General features: G+C 42.4%; 1 protein-coding gene across 1 annotated transcript in view; it reads right to left on the bottom strand.

Moving 5' to 3' along the window:
- Nucleotides 1-23340, bottom strand: part of LOC126249445 (toll-like receptor 6) — a 326659-nt gene extending 303319 nt beyond the window's left edge. Inside the window, exon 1 of the mRNA XM_049951099.1 lies at nucleotides 19613-23340. Within this exon, the coding sequence (XP_049807056.1) occupies nucleotides 19630-23340 (3711 nt within the window). The 3' untranslated portion in view covers nucleotides 19613-19629. The remainder of the gene's footprint in view (nucleotides 1-19612) is intronic.
- Between the last annotated feature and the right edge of the window lie 1705 nt (nucleotides 23341-25045).

The raw sequence follows: 25045 nt of genomic DNA, 5'->3' as shown, positions 1-25045 counted from the left end.
AAATATCACACAAGTTTTAGAATATATAAAAAAGCAGAAACAGATATCCAGGTTGCCAAAATCTGTTCTATGTGAAGAGCTCAGTGGAACCAAACCACTTCACGTAAAAGCAAATCATCTTGGCAATTGTGATCCGTAGCCTCTTGTACAGTTCGGAACAATTTGTACCGCAATTTATATGACAGCGCTACTTGTTTCCGGTCTTCTGTGATTATCTATTGTGACAGTAGAATATTTTATTATTATTATTATTATCATTATTATCATCCCATGTCATATAAAATAGAACTCTTGTCTCGAATGGTTGTATTGCTGCACTAAACTCTAGTTGTCACATCGCTCACCGTGCAGTATTCAGTGTCTGGAACACTTTGTTCAATACAAAGTTGTTAAGGCTTTCGTGGCCACTTGTCGACAAACTGTCTGTTGGCTTCTGTCTCAGGTTCCTCGGCCGACGTTTGTCGGACGGTTTTTCTGACGTTTCGCCAGCGCAAGTAGCTAGCATTGTCAAAGCTTCACCCTCCATTGGTGGTGAACCCTCAGTCTACCATCAGCAATGGAGGATGAAGTTTTCACAATGCCATCCACACGTGCTGGCGAAACGTCAGGGAAATCATCCCCAAACGTCGGCCGAAGAACCCTAGACAGAAGTCAACAGGTAGTTTGTCAGTTTGATCTATAATCTGTGGTCACTAACGTATCGTATGATGGATCTTCAAATAAAACCCGTTGGAAGAGACTAAAAACGAAGAATGAGTAAATGCATAAATTTGTTTTTATTATAGTCTTTCATCGCACTGTCTGCGACGAAAAATTTGGGTTGCTACTGGATGCAGCCACTAAATACATCTATTACATTCTCGTCGGAGCAGAATTTTCAACAGCTAAAGTCACATGTCGCGTCTGTATATCAAGACTTTTCAGGGATGTCACCTCTGTTTCCAGTGGTGTTCGATCAGCAGGTCGATCATCCATTGCCTCAAACTCCAAACAGCTTAAAGTTTTTGTGTACACACAAACACCATGTCGGTAGTGCCTCGGAGGCTATTTGTCATGACTGAATTGTCAATGTCCACAATCAGCCTTGACCGGGACACGTCAAATCCGCTGTTCCCTCACGGCCATCGTGATATTTCACTACTAATTTAATAACATGCGTTCTCGGCGTGTGTTGCCCTGACACATCGGCAATTCTCCGATATTTGGCGGCTGTCCGTTATTCGTTTAACGTTAAAAATCTGGCACTGCCTTGGTCTGTGTTGCACGAAAGTGTCGAACTTGACGGTACTTCCACACGTCTGCGAGTGAGACAGTTAAAATAACTCAAATCAGAGTTCACGTGTCTGCAACAGGTCTTATGCGCCAAGTGTGTATTTTCAGTTTAACTGTCAATATATCGTATAACATTCGTTTAATGGATTTCATTTTAACATGTGTTTTACGAGTTCAACGGAGCATTCCACTTGCAAATGTGACGCTGTTCATTGAAAAATGTTACGTGTACTTTCAACCTCAGAGGTGAAAAGTCCAACTTACATGGCACCAAACATGGTGCTTCGTTCAAAATGCGAAATTTAATACCGTCTTGGCATCAACCTTCCCTAAATGAAACGAAGTAAATATCGTTGCGGTACATAAAATGTAGTTGCATTTAGTGACATCGCTTCACTGTCGGTACTCGACGTTTCAGTGGAACAGTGGATACCATTGATGGCTACGGGCCGGAGATCCCGCGATTGACGCTCGGTAACTGCTTCGACTGAGATAATCTGAGCAGTGGGTTCTCTGATATTTATGAGGCAAAATCAGTAGTTACTTGAATAAATAAACAATGACATTAACACCTTAATAGTCAAAGAGGCTTCAAGTCGGCCGTCGTCACACGAGTTAGCTCACGTTCACGTGACGCTCTACGAGCTTTGTGACGTCACTTCCTGCTATTGTACGTTGTGGAGCCATTTTGCCACATGAAACACAAAACAAGTTCTGCGATATTTCGGCAAAGTGCCATGTAAAGTAGAACTAATAACAATCGAGAACGCTCTATACGTCATAGACGAAACCTGTCATACACCCTTTTGGCTTTCCCGTATTCAGCTGACGCCCATACATAATTGGAGGGTTTTATGTTATAACGTACATACTACGAAGCTACTTCTAAGTAGCAGCCCATTGAATCTCCTGACGATGCGTCGCTATTGGTACGATATGTTGTAATAAAATACGTGAAACGTCATATTGGTGATTAAAGAATTTTCGTATTTAGTTATTTTCGTGTTATAATTCGTTTCTTATTAAAGTAGGCAGAGGAAATTCATCAAAAATAAGTCGTTCTTGGTCGGATTTCTTATAGTAAAATGTCACTTAATAACACACAGGTGGTTAAAGCTTTCAGCAGACCATAATATAAAATTCAGTGTCAGTGATTCAAGGACTTCAGCGTAGTGTAGTTGGTAGGGGCGCTGCATCATGAAACTCTCGGCAGCAGGTTCGAGACCCCCTTTTTTTACCTTCGTGGTTTCTAAAAGGTTGTGCAAATTTCTTATAAAATTAATAAAATTACTTTCTGTAATATTTAATGTTATGTAAATGCAAGTGCGTTCTCCCCCATGATCGAGTTTGTCCGATTTTGTGAAATTTTATAAGCTGATGTCCCTACTGACTACACAGGGAACATTCCTTTCTGTCTTATAACATATTCGTCTACATCTACATGGAAACTCTGCAAATCACACTAAAGTGCCTGGCAGAGGGTTCACAGAACCACCTTCTCAATAATTCTCCATTATTCCAATCTCGAACAGTGCTAGGAAGAAACGAATACCTATATCCTTCCGTGCGAGGTCTGATTCCCCTTCTTTTATTATGATGATCGTTTCTCCCTATGTAGGCCGGCGTTAACAAAATATTTTCGCATTCGGAGAAAGTTAGTGATTGAAATTTCGTGAGGAGATTCCGCCGCAACGAAAAACGCCTCTGTTTTAATGATGTCCATCCCAAATCCTGTATCATGTCCGTGACACTCTCTCCCATATTTAGCGATAATACAAAACGTGCTGCTCTTTGTTGAACTTTACCGACGTACTCCGTTAATCCTATTTGGTAAGAATCCCAGACAGCGCAGCATTACTCTGAAAGAGGACGCACAAACGTAGTGTAGGCAGTCTCTTTAGTAGATCTATTACAGTTTCTAAGTGTTCTGCCAATAAAATGCATACTTTGGTTTTCATTCCCCACAACACTTTCTATGTGTTCTTTCCAGTTTCAATTGTTCGTAACTGTATTTCCTAGGTATTTAGTGGAATTTACGGCCTTTAGATTAGATTGATTTATCCAGCAAACGAGCTTTAACGAATTCCTTTCAGCACTGATGTGGATGACGTCACACTTTTCATTATTGAGCGTCAATTGCCAATGTTTGCACCATCCAGATATCTTTTGTAAATCGTTTTGCAATTTGTTTTGATCTTATGATGAGTTTACAAGGCGATAAACGACAGCATTATCTGCAAACAACCTAAGACGGCTGGTCAGATTGTCTCCCTAATCGCTTCTATAGATAAGGAATAGCAAAGGGCCTATAACACTACCTTGGGGAACACCAAAAATCACTTCTGTTTTACTCGATGACTTCCAGTCAATTACTACGAACTGTGACATCTTTGACAGGAAAATAACGAATTTTTTGGAAATTTGTGGTAAGTTTCTGTGAGACATAACTGCTGAGGTGATCCGTCCCTAGGCTTACATACTACTTAATCTAACTTATACTATCTTACGCTAAGGATAACACACACACACACACACACACACACACACACACACACACATGCCCGAGGAAGGACTCGAACCTCCGACGGGGCGAGCCGCGCGAACAGTGGCAACGCGCCCTAGAACGCACAACTACCCCGCGCGGCTAAACCACGAACCCAGTCACATAACTAAGACGATATTCTGTATGCACGAAATTTCACTACAAGCCGCTTGTGTCGTACAGTGTCAAAAACCTCTTAGAAATCTAGAAATACGGAATCAATTTGAAATCCCTTGTCAATAACACTCAACACTTCGTGTGTGTAAAGAGCTAGTTGTGTTTCACAATAACGATTTTTTCTAAATCCGAGTGGACTTCCAGATAATTCATAATGTTCAAACATAATGTTCACAGATACTCAAGTCTTTATTTATGTACACTACAGAAGGTACAGCATGACGACTATATGAACAAGGGAGGAAATATGCGTTTTAATAGAGCAAACATAGGAATTTTACGCGCGTCAATTTTTGTAAATAAACTGTGTGACTCGAGCCAAATAAAGCCGACAACGGCAGTTGGAGAGCGCTGAGAGCGTTAAATAATTTTAAGCAGCTTCACAGGTGTGCCGACAGTCCTGTGTCTCGTGATGTTGGAATTCCCATCGGCGTCATAGTCAATGTTAGCTGCCTCGTCCAGTGTGAGAAAGGCTTAAGACTTGGACAAACTTTAGAGCGACATGTGATTTTATTTATGGTGCCCATTCTAAGATTTTCGTCCCGTTGGTATTCTGCATTTCATCACGAGTCCTTAACAGCCAACGATATGAAATCGCACAAAGTAATGAACATTTACGACAGGCCATTCTTCCGCGTGTCACTTCATTTAGTTGTTCCCGCCCACCAACTGCTTCCCAGCCGTTACGAGCATTGCGTTACTCGTAGTGCCTAACAAGAAAAGTCTGTTGGCAATCTCCCAGACACGTTGAGTGCATTCAAGTCTGTTAAGTAAATCACTTAACATCGGATTCTCTTCCTGATGTGCTTCGTAAACGCCAGCTTCAAATCTATGAGACTACCCATTAAAAACTGCAAAATATCTCAAAGACACAGCAATATAAAATATTTTTATCATAAATACTGGTAGAGCCTAAGGTTGCTGCGGGTACTTACACACGAATCTTGGTTGGATACCTTCACTGCAGGACTGACTGATGTGTGCCATTGTTTAACAGGTATTAGTTTGGCTTGACCGTCAAATGACAGTGATGTCAGGGATTCGATACAACGCTTAAACAACCCACTATCCAAGTTCGATTGAAGAATAACGCTCATAGTACACACCGCATTTGCAAATACCGCTAAAGGTAAAGCATCATTTACTAAACGCTGATAATAATACCACCTAATAGAATTAAAATTTTCTCTGCATTTATTGTCTACAGAGCAAAGTAAAATTTCGTTCAGTCTACGGCAACTCTGTTTCTTTAATCTTCTCTAGGCAGACTTCTAACTAAACATTTCTGTATGAGTATCTTCTAAATATGATGCTATTCGTCGCTCTCTGTTGCTCGGATTTTCATCCGACGAAACTGGCCTCTAAACAGGAATACAGTTAACCTGGGAATTTCAAGGGATTATCGTAGAAAATTATAAAATTTTCTTGTGTCAACGGATTTATTGTACCATGTGGATCCTCGTTTTCCACCTGAGTCAGAACATCATGACGAATAGTAATTGTATTGCACTGTATGTTAAACGGGGACCTACAAACGACGGAGAGGCTCCGTTCCCGCCGCAGCCGCAGTGGTCCGTGGTAGAGTGATGGTGGTGTACGCGTACGTGGAGAACTTGTTTGCGCAGCAATGGCCGATATGGTGTAGCTGAGGCGGAATAAGGGGAACCAGCCCGCATTCGCCGAGGCAGATGGAAAACCGCCTAAAAACCATCCACAGACTGGCCGGCTAACCAGACCTCGACACATGTCCGCCGGGCGGATTCGTGCCTGGGACCAGACGCTCCTTCCCACTCCGGAACGAATAGTAATATCACTCGTCCCCATTCCGTTCATGAAACTAAAATGATCGTAACGCTTTAGGAATGCTGAATAATTATTTTGCATGTTGATACAAGATAAGTGAGAAACAAGTTTCATGTTTCTATTTAAGTTTCCAGAATATGAAAATTAACCGAAACTTTTCATATTCCACACAGCCACACAGTTTCCGCAGATCTTTGTAACTTTTATTAAACTTAAAGCCATATTGGAACATGTTACCAGAGTAGTTCCAAATGAAAATGTAAGATATGTAATGAATTAATGTAAAGACGTTGTAGTGTGACACATAATGAAGTGGAGGTTTTGCTGTACTTGTATGACTGACGTTCAACCAAAGTGTGATTCTTTGTTTAGCAAATAGTTATTAACTAATAGATGCCCGCGACTGCTGCGGTCGCATGTTCGAATCCTGCCTCGGGCATGGCTGTGTGTGATGTCCTTAGGTTAGTTAGGTTTAAGTAGTTCTAAGTTCTAGGGGACTGATGACCACAGCAGTTGAGTCCCATAGTGCTCAGAGCCATTTGAACCATTTTTTTAAATAGATGCCCAAATTTTGCATAACAGTGTTGTTACCGAAACAAGAAAAAAGTGCAAATTAGACGGTGTTATTCGTTAGGCATGTAAATAATTTGGCTGATTTCTATATTAATGCAACTTCTTCCGGTTTATAATTATTAATTTTCAGCAAGATGGTGCTAACAGATATGTTGCTTTGTACGAAGAAACTCTCCATTCGCGAAAGAATTCATCTGCTCGGAGGTATTTCGCGACTAGGATCAGTCAGATTTCGGAACCAAACAGACATCTACACTCCCTTCAGCTTATATTTGTAAAAGTGACCTGGATTTTTAGAAACTCACACTTGAAATGGCAATAATAAATAGTACCAATCACGAGAATACTTTCTTTCATGTTCCAACAGAGTCATGAAATAAGATCCAGAAGGATAATTCATTCTCATTTTAGTCAGATTTCGAGCAGTCTACACGTAAGTCAACAAGAATATTCGGTGTCCACTACAAGGAAACTCACGCTTCGCGCCATGTTGGGAGCGTTTTGTATAGGGTGCTCATCAACTCCGATGAGCATTAATGGCCTGAAGTTCGAGAGGTGTAAATTACCTACATAATTTACGTGATCGAAATGAACCACAGCCAACGGTCTGAACTCACATGCCGCCTACAGGCTACGCAGTAGGCCGTTATAGTACACTGCCGCTTCTATTTGCATTGAAAGCATTTTTCTCTATCACACGACACAACCCAATAATACCCTTCAAAATATGAGAAGACTGTACTGTAGATATATTTAAATGAAAGAGTTGTTTTTGTTGACTATTGAAACCTCATGAATAATATTGGAGTACCCAATTCCTCAGTTGTCAATACCAAATATTGGTTTACTTGAGAGCATCTAGTTAACTGATCCACTATTCATTTTTAGTATTGAGTGAAATTTGTGTTATTTTCTTGTGTTATGATTATGGTATAGTTTTTACTGTTCACCTAAATCCCCAGGATTAACTTTGATTAAACAACGTAGCCACTGCTTGATTATTACCTGCAAAAGCGATCCAGTGTAATGCTTGAGAGACTACACGAAACGGAGTGTCATTCCATGGCTTCCACAATAAAAGTGGTGGTGCACAAATAAGACACTGGACTCGTATTCGGCCGGCCGGTTTGGCCGAGCGGTACTAGGCCCTTCAGTCTGGAATCGCGCGAACGCTCCGGTCGCAGGTTCGAATCCTGCCTCGGGCATGGATGTGTGTGATGTCCTTAGGTTAGTTAGGTTTAAGTAGTTCTAAGTTCTAGGGGACTGATGACCTCAGCTGTTGAGTCCCATAGTGCTCAGAGCCATTTGAACCAACTCGTATTCGGAGGATGGCAGTTCGAAATGGTTCAAATGGCTCTGAGCACTGTGCGACTTAACCTCTGAGGTCATCAGTCGCCCAGAACTTAGAACTAATTAAACCTAACTGACCTAAGGACATCACACACATCCATGCCCGAGGCAGTATTCGAACCTGCGACCGTAGCGGTCGCTCGGTCCCAGACTGTAGCGCCTAGAACCGCACGGCTACTCCAGCCGGCGGATGGCAGTTCGAATCCGCGTTCGGCCTTCCTGATTTAGGTTTCCCTATGATTCCCCCAAGTTGCTCCTGACAATTCCCGGATTGTTTCTTTAAAAGGACACGGCCGATTTCCTTCTCTCTCCTTCAAACAATTCGAGCCTCTGCTCCGTCTCTAATGACTTCGTTGTCGATGGGTCGCTAAACCTTAATCTTCCTTCCTTAGTTTCCTGCGATTTCCCTAAAATTTTTAAGGCGAATGCCGGAACGGTTGCTGAGAAAGCGCATGGCCGTTTTCGTTCCCCATCCTTCTCCTACACTAGCTTGTGATCCGTCTGTAATTATCTTTTCGTCGACGAGACGTTAATTCCAATTTCTCTTACGTCCTTTAAGTTCAATGTGTTCGAGAAACTAGTGGGTGGGTTAGGTGTTTCGGCACAACGTCATATTTGCATGGGGCATTGAGAGAGGGTAGTAAATAAAAGGTTTCAGGGCGTAGTGTAAGTCAAGTAGAATCACATACTGCGCGCGAAAGCACATGACGTGTATTCGTTTTGTGAGAGGGGACAGCTGTGTTGAGCATCGTACTGCGAACACAGTAGCACGGCGGCAGTGAGCACTATTCTTCCAATTAACTGAATCCCACTAAGCTGTATTGTGGGCTGGCTGGGGACTGTAAGACCCATTCTGAGAATTCTGCAATACGTAGAAAATAGAAAGCCTATGATCTATAAAGTTTGGCGCGGGTGGTCGAAGGTTGGTGTACATATTTGCCAACGGGATCGCGTACAACGCCGGTATACGGATCAACACATGAACAACCACATCAGACGACAAGCCATTTGTGATCCTCGACTAACGCATCGGAAATTAGGAAAACTTTTTACCCGACAACGCCCGCTAGAATGATTATTAAAAATTTACTGGCAACTGGGCTACGAGTATGGCTTGCGATACCCACATTCATCTCAAATCACATAACCGTGCAGCCAGCCTGCGTAAATGTGGCGAAAGGCACAACTACAGTAACGAATGCAAAGTTTTTTTCGGTAACGATAGCAGGTCATGACTTAGCGTGAGTGATGATTCTCTGCTAGGATAAATTTGACGCTTGATATGGTAAAAACCGGAGAGTTATCAAGCACTGATGTTCCGTTCCTATTCTGGGCATAATCATATGGGGAGCCACACCCTACAACAATTTACGCATCTCTCGAGTAGACTGAGGGCACATTCAAGTGTTTAGGAAGCACTTACAAATGGGCTACATCAAAAGCATATTTCCTAATCACGTCTTGCATTAGCCGGTGTTCCCTCCAAGCCGATCGTAGCTTCCTGACCAATAGGATCACAAGATCTCTTCCTCATTGGGCATGCATACGACGTCATGGAACAACCTCAGGTGCGGGCTGTATAATCGGTGATATTCTTTGATCAACTGTGACAAAATGTGTCGGTGTAGAGGAATACTATCTCTCATGATGATTTTCATGATGAAATTGGACACCGTCATCGTCACTTCGCACTATCACTAAACTGCATTGTAGTTAGGGAAGGCTAAACTAGTTTCTTAAGGTGTAGTCTGAAACTTTAAGTGCAGATAGCCCTATGATTTAGATTACACATATATATAACATGCAACGTTTATAACGTGCAAATGAAACTTCATTCACTGCTCCGGGAAGTCCTGTTCTCATTTCTCACTAGTTCGTATGCCAATTGTGTAAATTAAATTGGGATTCGGGACTGACACTGTTCTAGCGGGAGTTGATGCCATTAAAAGGCAATGCTTTCTTTGAAAAAGAGAAGAAAAGGAATAAAAAGAAATTTGTTTGAAATAACTTTTTCCCTGAGGACGAAGTTTCTCGGGATCACATTCTGCACAAATTATTCTTGGTTATCTTGCCATGTCAAATTACAATGAAAATTCGAGCTCTCGATGATTACTTCCACCGTCTTTGACAGAACCAACTAACTGTCGTAACTGTGATTGGGAGACAAACGTCATCGTGGCGTCATGCTTCCAAAGACTGTGTCGATATTTGCGATACTAGTGGTTCTTGTTGGATCGTAAGCAACAAATCGAATTTCTCTGTAGTCTCTTAACATCTGTAACCCACTTCCGCGCACAATTCAAATTATAGCTGCTGTTTCGGTTAAAGTTATTGCTGAAAATTTTCATCTCAACAGCCTCTTTGATGACAGATTCCCTTTAGATTGATTCATAAGATAATATTTTTATCCCATGAAAGATAACGATATTTATATTTGTGAGACAGCCTTCACCAACCGCAGATTTTTTTTAAACCAACATTTTTAATGCAATTTTGGTGTCGTACATACTACTTGGAGACTTTACGATTTCAGTGATCGATATAGTTGCTTCCACAGTATCCAAAACTGCCCTAAAATGGGCAGAGCACCTCTATAAGCTTCTTGGGCGATCGGAGAATAGGCCATATGCTTTGTCTACGCAAGACCCTTTATATATTACTAGATCGTAATAGGTGACCATCTGATACTGAATATGTTCGTGTTTCCAATTCTTGTAGAGGGTTACCTTGATACCTCGATCCCCATAGCTAACGATGGGATACGCTTTCATGCATGTTTTCTACGTTACGAAATTATGTATCGAAATGGAGAACAGCCTGCACCACGAATATAGAATATGAATCAGAAACGCCTGTTAGCCACCTATATGACCTGTGGCTTCCTGCTGAATGAATGCGATAGGGCGACAACGAAGCCTACACTTTAGGGTGTTGTTTAGTGGATGGAAGTCTTGTGGTGCGAGGAAGAGATATCTGCATGGTGAAGCACGGCTGCGGTCTCTGTGATAAGGGTGGCTGCGGCAAGAGCGATGAGCTCCGTGCCCGTAATTCATAAGTTAACGCACTCACCGTCAAGTAATACTATTAAGATTACAACGTCACATAAGCATGCTTAGTTTGCTCAGTTACCTGTAAACTCTGAGTATACAAACGCTGATAACGTGTCTAACACACTTGTAGAATTTGTACATTCATAACGTCTTTCTTTGAAGTGTTGAAAAGAAAATCATAATATAATCGAAAACTTCATTGAAGAGCTTGCTTAGAACCAGTACGTTTCACACCATTATACAAAGATACCAATGACTCATACTGTGATAAGAACAATGAGAATGGAACTGCACTTCTCAGCTTCTTCTGAAGTTGGCTATACAGTCATAAAAGTGATACCAAAACGGCACCGGAGCTACGGTTTCAGCAGAATTAACGAAAGAGTTAACAACTCCGTAAGAAAAAATAGGAAAGATGTAAAACGATATATATATATATATATATATATATATATATATATATATATATATATATATATATATGATGGATACACGAAAATACTGTACTTATATCACTGCAGTTACTTACAACTACCAGTTCACAAACGTTCGGAACGATTTGATTCTATTTCTGCGTCGATGGGCAAGTCGGATCACAGGCTGCTTCACTACTTCATACCTAGAAGCTTTTCTTAATGAATCGGAGGTTTTATGACGTCTTTACTGAAATAAATCATTTGTAATGTCCGTTGATAACAGCTAAGGCTCTCAGGAAACTCCACAAATAAAAACGTTGAGATGGTGTCCATAATGCAAAATTTGTCGGTAGGACAGGTTTGGGGGATATAACTTATTTGAGTGGACAACATCTTTTTTTACCACTTATACCTCGTCCTCTAACACTTTATAACTACCTTGGTTGCAATTAGAAGTATTACTTGTGACAGGCCAAAGATGTAGGAAATAATGAATTACAAGATGAAAAGTTAAAAAGGAAGATAAGGAAGTCAGAAAGGACTGGTGTTTATATTTGTCTTTGGAGCAGAATCGAAAGTCAGCATTATAGAGAAAGTTTTGAATACATTAAGTATTTATCCGGGCTATAGGAACAGAAAAGAGAACTATTTTCTTGTAGGAATAAAGAATCGTTAAATACAACATTCTTCCAATGTGGTTTGTAGAATGGAAATTTAATCGCTTGAAGCAGCATTGCTGAGACAGTCGCAAAAGTGGTCAAAGAGGTTTGTACAGAAAAAAGTAGCTTAAGAAATCATGCAAATGATCAGCATGTTGTAAAAATTTTTGCTGAGGAAGTGTCGCCTACTGTAGCTGTAAAACTAACTTGTTCTATATCGTAGCAAGAGTTCGCCATTGTGACCCCGGAACCATGCAGATAATTAAATAACATCCAAAATTCACAAAGAAAATACGTTAAAAAACATGAATATAATATGGTCGTAGCTTTGAAACAACATCGTTGTCTAGAACTAGTTCCCGTCACACAGTTTATGCAAATCACCTGTGAGGAAATTTCTCAGTATAGGAATTATTCACTAGCTGCATTTTAGAGGAACAAATTATTGTTATAACGCATGTAAAGCACGTGTGTATACTTCTTCACTGCATGCGATTAACAAACATTATCTAGACATTTGAATTGGATATCACACCCATCAAACTACTATGATGACTGATTTCTCTAAATTAATATCGGGTAGCCATATTTATGACTCTACGGAACGCAATGGTGCTCTGCATTTTCATAAGTTTTCGAAAATAATTACACAATTCCCAATATTTCTACTGTTAACTGATTTTGTGAAAGAGAAAATTTGTTACTGGTGGCTTTTAAATGCTGCTACATGGATGAATATGACTCTCCATCGTTTTGGTAAATAATGTCATTTCTATTTATTTATACGCTTTTCATAGAGTACAAAGCTAACTGTATCAAAAAGTAATGGATTTTTCGGTGCAAATCCCATTACGCATAACAACATTCAGGAAAAAAAAAACCGTTATGTTGCAATCTGATGTTGCATTATTATTATTCTTTTTTTCTGATGCCATTGGGCTCTTCTGATTGTTTTCCTGCCCGAAAACGTTTTATTACTTTACATTGCAGGAGCAGCGCTGTATAAAAATATTGCTATCCATGAATATAGTTTTATCTGCCCTAATATACGAAATAACGTTCGACCGGGAGGAACTGAAATTATTATCCCTACAACTGTGGTCGCAGAAAGGAAAATGCAATAAAAGTGGATTTCCATCGCCACTCAGGACAAACGAGTTTGTGTTCCGCCCCAGTAACAGCAAGGTTTTGTTAAAAAACAAAAACAAGCATCATTCGCTGCATTAGAGCCGTCGTTAATTCGAAAGACGTACGCAAAAGCTGTGTAAATGGGCGTTTTCAAAGCACTTGCAGTTTTATCGAATACTGGTATACTTCTGGCAGTTTGTCAATTCTCTTCGTATATCAAATGGACAGAGAATGAAGTTAAACATTTGCGTGAAAGGATATGATTTGATTTTCTAAAACTAGCTTCGAAGAAACCGTATTCAAAATAACACTGTGTAAATTACGTTGTAAATATTTCAAAGTTAAATAAAAATTTTTATTTTGAATGTGGACGTTTCATCTAATTGATTTTGAAGCCAGGAGCCCTTAGAAGTTGTTTGTTAAAAGTGCCGACACACACACACACACACACACACACACATATATATATATATATATATATATATATATATATATATATATATATATATATATCACTCGTTATCATTATTTCATACTTTTCATTATATTTCTTTTTAAACGCCCCTGCCCTGATCCACATGATTTTTTTACCTTACAATTCCTTATATTAACTAAAACCAACTGTTCACTTCCGTCACCTACATTTTTTCAACACTGATTTTCAAATTAGTGGAAGGTATTACGTCTCATAGCGTAATTTGAACATAATTATTATCCAAAACTAGCCTGCAAGATTTGCGCATTGTTTAATACGTGAATGCCATGTACCGCCGTGTTTATATTAAAAACTAAATGTTACGAAATTATCCTTTAGTAGGGCAAAGTTATCAGTGAAGCTCATCAACGGACCTTTCCATAGACAAAATGTGTACGAACCCTCTACGTATTTGTAAATAGAGACCACATGCAACAGGTACAGAGCGGAGTCCAAGATGCAGAGAGTATGATCCAAGTTAACCAATTCTGAAAAGTTTCGATGTTTTATTATCACTTTCTGCTAGACGAACTGTTTTGAATTTGCCCTATGCGTCTAAATCAAATTTGTAAACTGAAAATATTTGAGAGATACTGATACCACGAAGAATGAGGACGTTGACAGACATTTTTAAAAACAGTTACTTAAACACCATGTGATCGACTCGATCAGTATTTCATGGAACGTTTAATCGCCTTAGCTCTGATTTCATTCGTCCCAATCTGCCGTCTTCTTCATTATCCATACGTTATATACAACTTGTTATCAATAAGATGTGAGCCAGTATGTGGTCGATTTAAGCTGTCAGTTACAACGAAAATTATTTAAATGTGTTGTCGAAGCATTTTTTTTATTAGATTGTCATACCAGTACGCATTTGAAGGCATTGTGCTGAGACTTCCCGTTTCTGCATAGTAACATACAACTTCAATGGTTATATTGGTTCGTATTATGAACTTATTGCTACTTTTACAATGCCCGTACTTTTATACACACAAATACTACGTTATAGCTGATGTCAATAGCATTAAATTATATTGGAGCTGGCAGCTGAACAAAAGTCCATTTCAGAAGATTGCACGTCATAAAAATCTTTCAGTGAATAAATTATTCGAGAACTACGTATTTGCAAACAATATAATGCTACAAAATGTTCAAAGTATTCGGTAGCAAATCGTGTCGTTCCACCTAATAACGTCAAGGCCTCTATGTTCAAAAATAAAGTTATCGTTGACGATTTGGAACTCGATGAGATTAATGCATGACCACACGTTTGATGAAAAACTCTCCAGTTCTGAGCCTGGTGGCAACATCTTTGACACTTAATTTCAACGTTGCCATCCGTCACCCGTCATCCACAGAAATGTGAATAATGCAAGAAAGAGCAAGTTTACTGAACAGTGTTTTGAAGAAACATTACCAATGAAGTAATTTAATTAAGAAGCTTTTGAGCACTTGAATAAGGAGCGAGACGCAAAAATTTTAGTCATTAGTTTCTGTCTCCTAGATACAACACAAATATTGCTTCTTATGAAATATAGTGATTCATATCCTATGAGCTGATAACAGGAGAGCAACAACATTTGGAACCCAGTGAAACTTTAGGTTTACCTGGCGTATAGCGCGTTTAAATAACTTACTGGAATGCAAAGGGCGATATTTCGGCAGGTGAACACATAGAACTCCACTTGAGACTAAAGAAGTAACAATAACTGTCAGATATGAGTACGTACGAAAATTTTTCGGGATACCTTAACACGAATATCATTCAATGATCAACCTGTTAGTATCTCAGATAACGTCACTAGTCATTCTGTAAGAAGAAACTTCCTCTCATAGAAATTTAATTTCTTCGTGCTCGTAATGACTAATAATAAGCGAAGTAGGAGACAGGAGGCTAAGTGGCAACTCGGTCGTACTTTCCTCACTACTTCAGACAAAGCGCTGTCTATTGCGATAATATTTCCGCATCAACGGATCTACACGAGGCTGTTTCAAAGCTTTCATTCCTTCTCACAAAATAGCTATGTTCTTTTCTTTGCCGCCGGCTGGTCCCGGCGGAAGTTCGAGTCCTCCCTCGGGCATGGGTGTGTGTATTTTTCCTTAGGATAATTTAGGCTAAGTAGTGTGTAAGCTTAGGGACTGATGAGCATAGCAGTTAAGTCTCATAAGACTTCCATACACATATGAACACATTTTTTTTTAGCTTTCAGGCGCAAGTTCCATATACAACCTATTGGAAAAAACTGGAACTCCTGGATTATTACTAATTTTATACGCGTGAATTCCAATGAATATCAATAACAATTAATATTTGAGTTAAGTATGGCCGGACAGTAAATTGTAGAAATGCACTGCAGAAAACTACTTTAAGTAATGCTTTCAATAGACGATGACACGTTTAGTTACAATACATTAACAAACAATATGGAAACGTTTATGGCGTATGACGCGGTCGTTGCAGGAACAAACATAAACAATAGTTACGTGATCGGATTTAGTAAATTAAATTTATAAGTCTTATGACCGAACGCGTTTCTGTTCCATTACTTAGAACTATTTCACATATTTTGGGTTGACTGATCTTTGACTGTCTTTTTACTGAAGGAAATTCGTCAGCATACGTTAAGTAATTAATACTATTTTACAAATCGTTATATCACTGAAATAAATTTAATGGTGGAAACTATAAGAACTGGACTTTTTAAAAGTTATCATTATCGATAAAACTGTCAGTATTAACGGACAAAAAACATCCTGTTTTAGAGACAGCTAAGCTGAAAACCAGAAAAACACGTTATAATGCACCAAAATATGTTCTGTAGATAATTACAAAGAACTTGTGTGTGAAACATACACAAAGGAATATTCTCGTAGCCTTTCTTCAATCACTGAAATGCGTATATACAAAACGCGTTTATAGGTATAACAGAGTGCATGGAACTGGAAAAATACAAAACCCGTTATTTTTTCAGTAGGTCACACTGCTAAAGGAAAAAACAAAAAACATTGTATACGGTGGAATGTGTAGAATACACAAAGTCATTTTACTAGAGTGTGGTGCTCGCTGCTGTTACAAAATATAACTGAAAACTATTTAAGGAACAACAGAATGTGGCGGATCCAGCGTTCTTTCAGAAACTGATAAAAACTTTATTTTTCATATATCGGAATTCATTAATTCCAGAGATCGCATGCCTCAGATAACAATATAATAATTTACATCTCACCTTCTAGAAAACCGTGACCACTGAGTACTCAATATTTGTATGACGCTGTACAGCATTCATTTTCTAAATTAGACATCTCCTGGAATACATGTCACTTTCTGAAATAAGAAAATAGACAAGTTATGCATAAAGCAAAACCGTTATACATACATGGAAGTACTCGTCGTGGTTTTTGCAACATATGAAATGAATTTTCACGCTAATATGTCATTTTCCTCTTTTCTAGTCGTTGCCGGTTTACCGTTCACAAAAAAACTGGTCTTTCATCTTCGTTCAGCAGACAGGCACATATCAAAGATAACACAGCTTATTGACTCGCCACCATTACCTTCGCGTCCTTCGCATGAGGAACATATCTCTTATCATTGTAGCAGTAGTGTATTTAACAACATACGAGATTAAGTATCTAAAAATCTTCGAGTAATATTGTATGTGAATGATATAATTTACAACATAGTTGTGCTATTGTGGTGAACCGTGCGGGCTATAAAACTTCATATCCGCACGATAAATTTTGTTGATGATTTTAGCTGAGCAGAGAGACTTTGCTAGTAATACATTGTGGTGGCGAACCCGTCATACAATAAAGGAAGGCAAGGCATTGCCGTTGCAGTGTCGCTTCATACAATCCGCAGCTTAACGGAGCTCCCCCAGCACGCCAAGAAAGCGTGTCAGCGTTCCGGCAGTTTATAACCGGCATTATTTACTACGAGCTAATAAATGACAAGGTCTCGCTGCCAAGTTAGGGGAGCTGCAGCATGCACTACATCAATTACGTCGTAATTCCCTACTAATCCTGACGTGCCTAATACGAAAAGGCAAGAGCAATATGTAATGGCATTTATTACTGTATTTATTGTGAACTGTTTACATCGTTCTCAACGAAAGTAGCTAAAAATTAAATAAGTTTGTCGACGTAATGGGTCATCATTTCATTACTTTTTAAGCTACTTCCTAACTCACAGCAATAAAAAGAATATGAAAGACTATAGTAATGTCACAGTAGCAGCTTCAGCAAAAAGAAAGAGAAGCGAGTACAACACCAATGTCGCATATAATATTGTTTGTGAATCATTAATCATTAAAACAGATTGTTTTCCGGATGTTTAATAGGTTGGTTGCTTATGCTCTCACCATCATCCGACACGTAAGATGAATGCCAGCATGGGACCCAAATTCGTAGAAAAAAATGAATGATATGAAAGTCACTGGAGAAAAAATACTCCCAAAACTTTTTTGTTTCTATTCGCTACAGTAGGCGAGAATAAATGGTTATCAGGAACTTCAATGTACCAGATTTTCATATTTCTCCGTCAGACACTGATAACGAAGTTACGGAGTAGATTTGGTGCCTGAAGGTCAATTATTTATTCGGTGTTACATAAACGTTAAACGTAGAGGACTTGCAAGACGATACTCACCTACGAGAAGGGCTGCGTGAAGAGTAGAGGATCTACTCGGAACCCAAATAGGATAATTTGCAAGAACAACCGAATACCTAACATAAACTGGCTGGACTGGCGTCAACCAGTGTGACTGTAATTTTGAATCCTGAAATAAACACTGTGTCATCACACTTAGGAACAAGCTTTACCTTTGTCACCCAGTCTTTATCCTTTTCTGCGGAAAAACCATACAGGTACATATAAATTACTCAGTTTCAGAAGATGGCAGTGTTATGCTGCAAACACTCGCTGATAATACAATGTATGGAGTTCTCTGAAGTCTTACAGTGAAATTTAACTGTCGAAGTTCGCCACACTCTGCATCTGATAAAAACAGTTGGTTGAAACATGTGGAAGGCTTATCTGTATGCTTAATTACAGATGTTATCACATATCTTCGTCATGAGTAACTTATTGAATATTAACTGCCTATTCTCACTAGTACTAATTCGTCGGAAATAGGATTACGTAAATCTTGAGTCATACTTAAGTAACGAGACACTCTTGTTTCAATTGTCACTTCTTTGGGTCCCGTACAAAGAGATTTACTAGTACATCAACAATTCATTCGAACTCTGAATCAGATACGTACTTGTACGAACTCATAGACATCAGTTACATCGTTTGGTACCCATGAGCAGGAATCAGGAATGATAATACTCAGTCCATGTGCGTACGTGAACGAGTAACGTTTACATGCGTGACGATGATAAAAATGGTAGGAGATAACAGCGGAATGTAGAAGAGGAAGGGCAGTGGGAAAGCATAACGCAGTTCCCGAATTGCAAAATTCCTATTCCATTAGAGTCTGAAATACACGACTAACAAACGAGTGAACGAGTGGTTTGACTAAATAATAAAAGGAATAACAACAAAACTTCGTTATATAGATACGAAAGACGTTATTTTTACTCTTGGATTATCTTCAGTTCAGACTGTACGACGAACAAACGAATCGGCGAAAGTTCACGGCTCATTTCTTGGCGTATAAACAGAATTTTCGTGCTTATTGACAATTTTACTAGCCAGGAAATGACTGGTGATCCAAGTTTACTCGCCGTCTATGTCGGACTGACCAATGTCTAAAAGCAAAATTAATGTTTTCAGGTCAGTGAGACAAAGTTGAATTTTGCTATTGTTACTGTTATTAAAATTTCGATATGTTGCCCAACGGGAGCAGCATTCTTCACAAGTTGATTTCAGAACAATATGGATAAACAACAAGGAATTGTTACGTGCCGAACCAGATACACGATTTTTTCTCTCACCCTAAAAATGACAGTGTTGTGACAATAACGGCATCAAGAGACACACATTTTCGTACGAATGCTAAATCTGTGACTGGCAAGGGCAGTCTGTGGGTTCAAGTACGGGAAAATTGCCAGGGAAGGGAAACATACGAAAAGAAGGGAATAAAAGTTTCGGTAAACAGTAGATCGGTAATTGGCAAGGTGCAGATGAGGCGTAGTGGCAGAAAGGAAAGTGGACGTACCTGCGGCGGAATATGCGCTACGCCCACAGCGGCTGTGGCTGCGGGGCGTCCCGGGGGAAGCTTGCCGGCGGCGGCTGGCGCGCCCTAGCGCTTCCGCGGCCGCGCGCGTCCTTCTTGGCGTCGGGCATGGCGAGGCGCAGCTTCTGCCAGAACAACCGGTCTCCCCACTCCACGACGGTGGCCGTCTTCAGATAGAGCCGCAGGTCGGGGTCCAGGTCGCGCTGCGACACGTCGCCCAGCGAGACCACCACCAGGCGGCGGCGGCGCTCCTTCAGCACCTGGTGCAGCGCCGACTTGAACTCGAAGCGGCACCACTCGGACTGTACGAAGTTCTTGGAGAGGACGACGACGGTGCGCCGCGACGATTCGACCGCCTCGACGACGGTGTCGGCGATGTAGGCGCTGACGTTGAAGTCGCGGTAGTGCAGGCACAGCCGGAACGGGGGGTCGCCCTGCTCGAGGCCCGGCGCCAGCACCTGGCTGACGAAGGCGTCGTCTTTGACGCTGTAGCTGACGTAGGCGTCGAAGAGGCGGTCGGCGTGGTCCTCGTGGAAGGAGGCGGTGGCCTCGTAGCAGTTGCGGAAGCGGCAGCGCGACGTGGCCCAGGCGCGCAGCTGGCGGCGGTAGTAGAGAGCGGCGGACAGCGCGGCCACGGCTGCTAGCAGGCCGGCGAGCGCGAGCAGCGACAGCGGCAGGTAGTCGTGCACGTCGCGCCGGCCCACCGCCTTCGTCACGCTGGCCACCAGCGCGGCGCACGTGGCCGCGTCCAGCTGCGCCACGGCCGGCCCCAGCGCGCACACCACGGCCGATGCGCCCTCCACCTTGCCGTAGTTGGCGCGCAGCCAGCTGCGGAACTGCCGCGTGTACTCGCAGTCGCACGACCAGGGGTTCCCCGCCAGCCCGATCTCCACCAGGTACGGGTTCTGCGACAGCACCCACACCTCGAATCTGGTCAGCTGGTTCCCGTCCAGGCGCAGCACTTGCAGCTGTTTCATGCGCACGAAGGTTCGGTTGTTGATCCTGCGGAGTTCGTTGTCCTGTAGGTACAATTCGTGCAGGTTCTCCAGTTTCTCCAGTTCGAAACCTTGCAGCTCCCTCAACCGATTTTTTTCTAGGTGTAAAATACTCAACTGCCACAGACCGCTGAACGTGTTGTTATATATGGCCTCTATGTTCGAATTATTAGCGTACAGAATCTTCAGATTTTTTCTTCCGATGAAAGAGTGGCTGGATATTTCTCCGAAATTATTCCCGTCTATGTAGACCTCTGTGGCGTCCATCGGGATGTTAACCGGCATTTGTGTGTAGTCTGCATTCGTACAATCGACGATGTTAGCTGCCCAAGACTCGTCGTGGTAACAGGTACAATTGGGCGGGCACGTCATCTCGCAGTCGCACGCGTCGAAGTCGCAACAGTGGCACAGGGCGAAGCAGTGAGTCTTGTACGTACACAGAAACTGTGACGGCTCGGCTTCCACCAGTGGTATGTAAGTACGGTGACGATTGTAGATGAGCTTGCAGTATATGCTCTCCAGATCCTTGACGTGAGGGTGCTGGCGCAAATGGTCGAGGCTGTTGATTCGCTGGAGCCACTCCATGTCGCAGTCGCATTGGAACGGGTTTCCCCCTATGTAGAAGCTAGGCAGCGGCTTACCCTCTTCTATCGGTGACAGAAGCATAGCGTTCAGTTCCATCGTCACGATCTGATTTGCGTACAAGTCTACCCTCGTGAGGTTAACCTTCTTCAAGAAAGTGTGTGGCTCGACGGTGTGTATCAGGTTATCGTTTAGAAATAACAACTCGACACTGTCTGGAATCGAAGCTTCAGAGATGTGCGTTAGTTTGTTGAAGCTGACGTCCAGCGTCTGTATTCGTAACCTTTCTTCCAGTCTGTAGTGGTTGCCGAGTACTTCTATGTTGTTTTTGTGCATGTCGAGCCACTGTAAGTTCATTGGGACGAGAGCGTAATCGAACCAGCTTAAATTGTTGTCAGATATATTCAGCCACAGCAGACTGTGCACATTTACGAAGAGGCCGTTAATATCTGTCAGCAAGTTGGCATCTAGCCTAATGGCCTGCAAGTTTTTGCTGTCATCAAATGCACCCTGTTCGACATGTTGTATTTTGTTTCGCGCTAGATTGACTATCTGCAAGGACGGGAGTTCGTCAAAAACGTTTTTACTTACATTCGTGAGATGGTTTCCTATGAGCCGTAAGCCATACAGATTATTCATCCCAGAAAATCCCGGATCGTCTAAGTCTTTAATGAGATTCTCCCCTAAATCTACAGTTCGTAAGAGACGCATCTCGTGCAAGGCCTTTGGAACAGATGTGAGGGCGTTGCCATTCAGATTCAGATCTTGCAAGCTGCTACAATTACGAAATGCCTCAGGGTGAATATCTTTAAGATGGTTGTTGTCGATAGAGAGAAGGCTCAACACAAACAATCCGTTAAGTGCATATGCATCCAGCTGACTGATTTTGTTGTGAGAAAGTGACAAAGTATGTAGGTTGTTCATAGGAGAAAATGTGTCCGCAGGTATAGCTTCCAGTTCATTGTGGTTCAGGTTAAGTATCTGTAGGGTGTACAGATCACGGAAAAAAGACGGATCTAGCTTTGATATCCGATTATGCGACAGGTTTAGGAGAACGAGTCGTATCAGACCAGAAAACGTTTCACTGTTGATCCAAGCACTAGTTAGTTCGTTGCTGGAAAGATCTAAAAGAAGCAGGTGGCCAAGGTTAGTGAAGAGTTTCGGAGCAAGCACACTAATGGAATTATTCTGAAGATGTATTTCTTTTATTACTGACGAACAGTCGAGGAAGAGCTCAGGGGGAAGTGCAACTACTCCATTATTAGAAAGGTCAAATACCTGCAGCGATTTGAGTCCTCCGAGCGCTTTGTCGGCAACGGTAGTGATGGAGTTGTCGTGGAGAAGTAGAGCTCGTAAACGCCGGAGGGTGCTGAAGCCGTTCGGTGGCATCAACACGAACTGATTAAATGATGCGTCCAGCACTTGGATATCGAGTCCACACGGCGGTTCCTTGGGGACCTGTTGGCCGGTCTCCGGCGCCTGTTCATCTGGAGAACTCATTAACGGTTGAGGTACGGCCACCCTTTCGCGAAAGCCCATCTCAGTTATGTCCTGCAGCCGGTTCCAGCTGACGTTTAGCGTGACCAACGTAGTCAACGGACAGAAGATGCCATCGGGGAAGGACCAGATGTTGTTGAAGCTGAGATCGAGTCTCTCGAGCTGAGGCACGGGGTCGAAGCTTCGCGGCGACATCTCGAGGCTGAAGGCGGGCCAGTCGGAGTTGTGCGTGCGGACGGTGAGGTTGCGCAGGTCGCGGAGGCCGGCGAGGGCCGCCGAGGGCCACTTGGCCAGCTTGCAGTAGTCGACGGCCAGCTCGCGCAACCGCGACAGGTGCGCCAGCCCGCGCTCCTCGACAGAGCTGCGCCACCGCACCGACGCGTCGCACTCCACGTGCAGCGACGTCGTGTGCTCGGCCGGGATCACGCTGAAGTTGGTCGTGTCGAACTCGCTGTTGACGGTGCGCAGCTTGCACGTGAGGGCCACGTCGGCCGAGTCGCGCACCCGGTGCCACTTGCAGTCGTCGGGCGCCTCGTAGCGCAGCGGGGGTGGCGGTGGCGGCGGCGGCGCCTGCTCGGCCACAACCACACCCACGGCCAGCAGCGCCAGACTGACGGCCACCGGAGACGGTGCCATTGCCCTGCAGCCGCAGCTTCACCGCAATTCACCTCAGCCGCCCGTGCGTGACCGCCCACTCAGCCACGCACGTCTCCAGCCGCGTGCCGGCATTTTCGCACAGTCGATAAACAGCGTCTTCCTTTGCTCGTTCTTACGAAATGGCCTCTAGAATTCGTGAATATTCTTAGTGGACAGCTATTTTCTGCAGACGGCAGCCTCTTGCTCGCAGTCAGACCGCCGAGGACGCGACTCGATCGCGTCCTCCCATTACGCGGCGGCACGGCGCTCGGGTGCACGACGGAGAGATAGCCTGAGGAGCTAGATGTATACCCCACGCGTCCGCCGCCTTCGGCTCGCGAGCCGAAACTGATGCTGCTGCGTGTCAGGCTACTGCGGGTTCTCGCCGTGTGGAAACTGTCGGAGGGTGGGGGTAGGGTAGCGGCCCGACCCGACTGCGCCCGAAAGCGGCCGAGCGCCAGGGTGCACTTCGCGCCGTCAACATTCACTCACTCCGCTGTGACGCTCAGCTTAGGCATTTGCGCCGCGTCACTTCGGGGTTACTTCGCTGCCGCGAAATCACACGCTTTAGGGATCTTTTTTCCCTGGAGACGCTAGAGCATACTCTTCTTTCCGCGAGAAAATGCTTTTCCAGTTCACCCTTGCGAATGGGTACGCGTATATGAGGAGAAAGAACTCACGAGCGAGTGTCCCTGCGCTGTTTCTCCTTCCCTTGTAACTTCGTAACCCCGTAAATAACACAGATATGCATTTAAAAATCAGGCCGCGTGCAAATTACGTCTTATGTGGTAAGCGTCTGGTTGATAATTGTTTTCCTTTAATTACTTTTGACATTCACTGATTCAGGACAACCGATGCATTTCACGTCCGATTGCCCATCAGCACGAACTTCCGTTTTGAACTGCACTTTCCACGGTATTGGTGTTTACTACGACGATGTTATTATGCGAAATACCGGGTGATCCGAAAGTCAGTATAAATTTGAAAACTGAATAAATCACGGAATAATGTAGATAGTGAGGTCCAAATTAACACAGATGCTTGGAATGACATGGGGTTTTATTAGAACCAAAAAAATACAAACGTTCAAAAAATGTCCGACAGATGGTGCTTCATCTGATCAAGTTTTCGGGCGCTAAACAGCAAATAGCAATAATTTGCATAACAAAGTAATACAAAGCAAAGATGATGTTCTTTACAGGAAATGCTCAATATGTCCACCATCATTCCTCAACAATAGCTGTAGTCGCGGAATAATGTTGTGAACAGCACTGTAAAGCACGTCCGGAGTTATGGTGTCTTTCAGCATCCCTAGAGATGTCGGTCGATGACGATACACTTGCGACTTCAGGTAACCCCAAAGCCAATAATCGCATGGACTGAGGTCTGGGGACCTGGGAGGCCAAGCATGACGAAAGTGGCGACTGAGCACATGATCATCACCAAACGACGCGCGCAAGAGATCTTTCACGCGTCTAGCAATATGCGGTGTTTTTTTTTGTTCTAATAAAACCCCATGTCATTCCAAGCATGTGTGTCAATTTTTACCTCTCTATCTACATTATACCGTGGTTTATTAAGTATTCAAATTTATACTGACTTTTTGATCATCCGGTACTTAAGTTAAAGAAGGCTGACTATATATTTCTAAAACCACCCACAACCATGAAATGTTTTGAGTAAACGAGTCAACAGTAACATTCAA

Source organism: Schistocerca nitens, chromosome 3, assembly GCF_023898315.1.
Source record: "Schistocerca nitens isolate TAMUIC-IGC-003100 chromosome 3, iqSchNite1.1, whole genome shotgun sequence".
Lineage (NCBI taxonomy): Eukaryota > Metazoa > Arthropoda > Insecta > Orthoptera > Acrididae > Schistocerca > Schistocerca nitens.
This window is presented reverse-complemented; position numbering and strand designations above follow the sequence as displayed.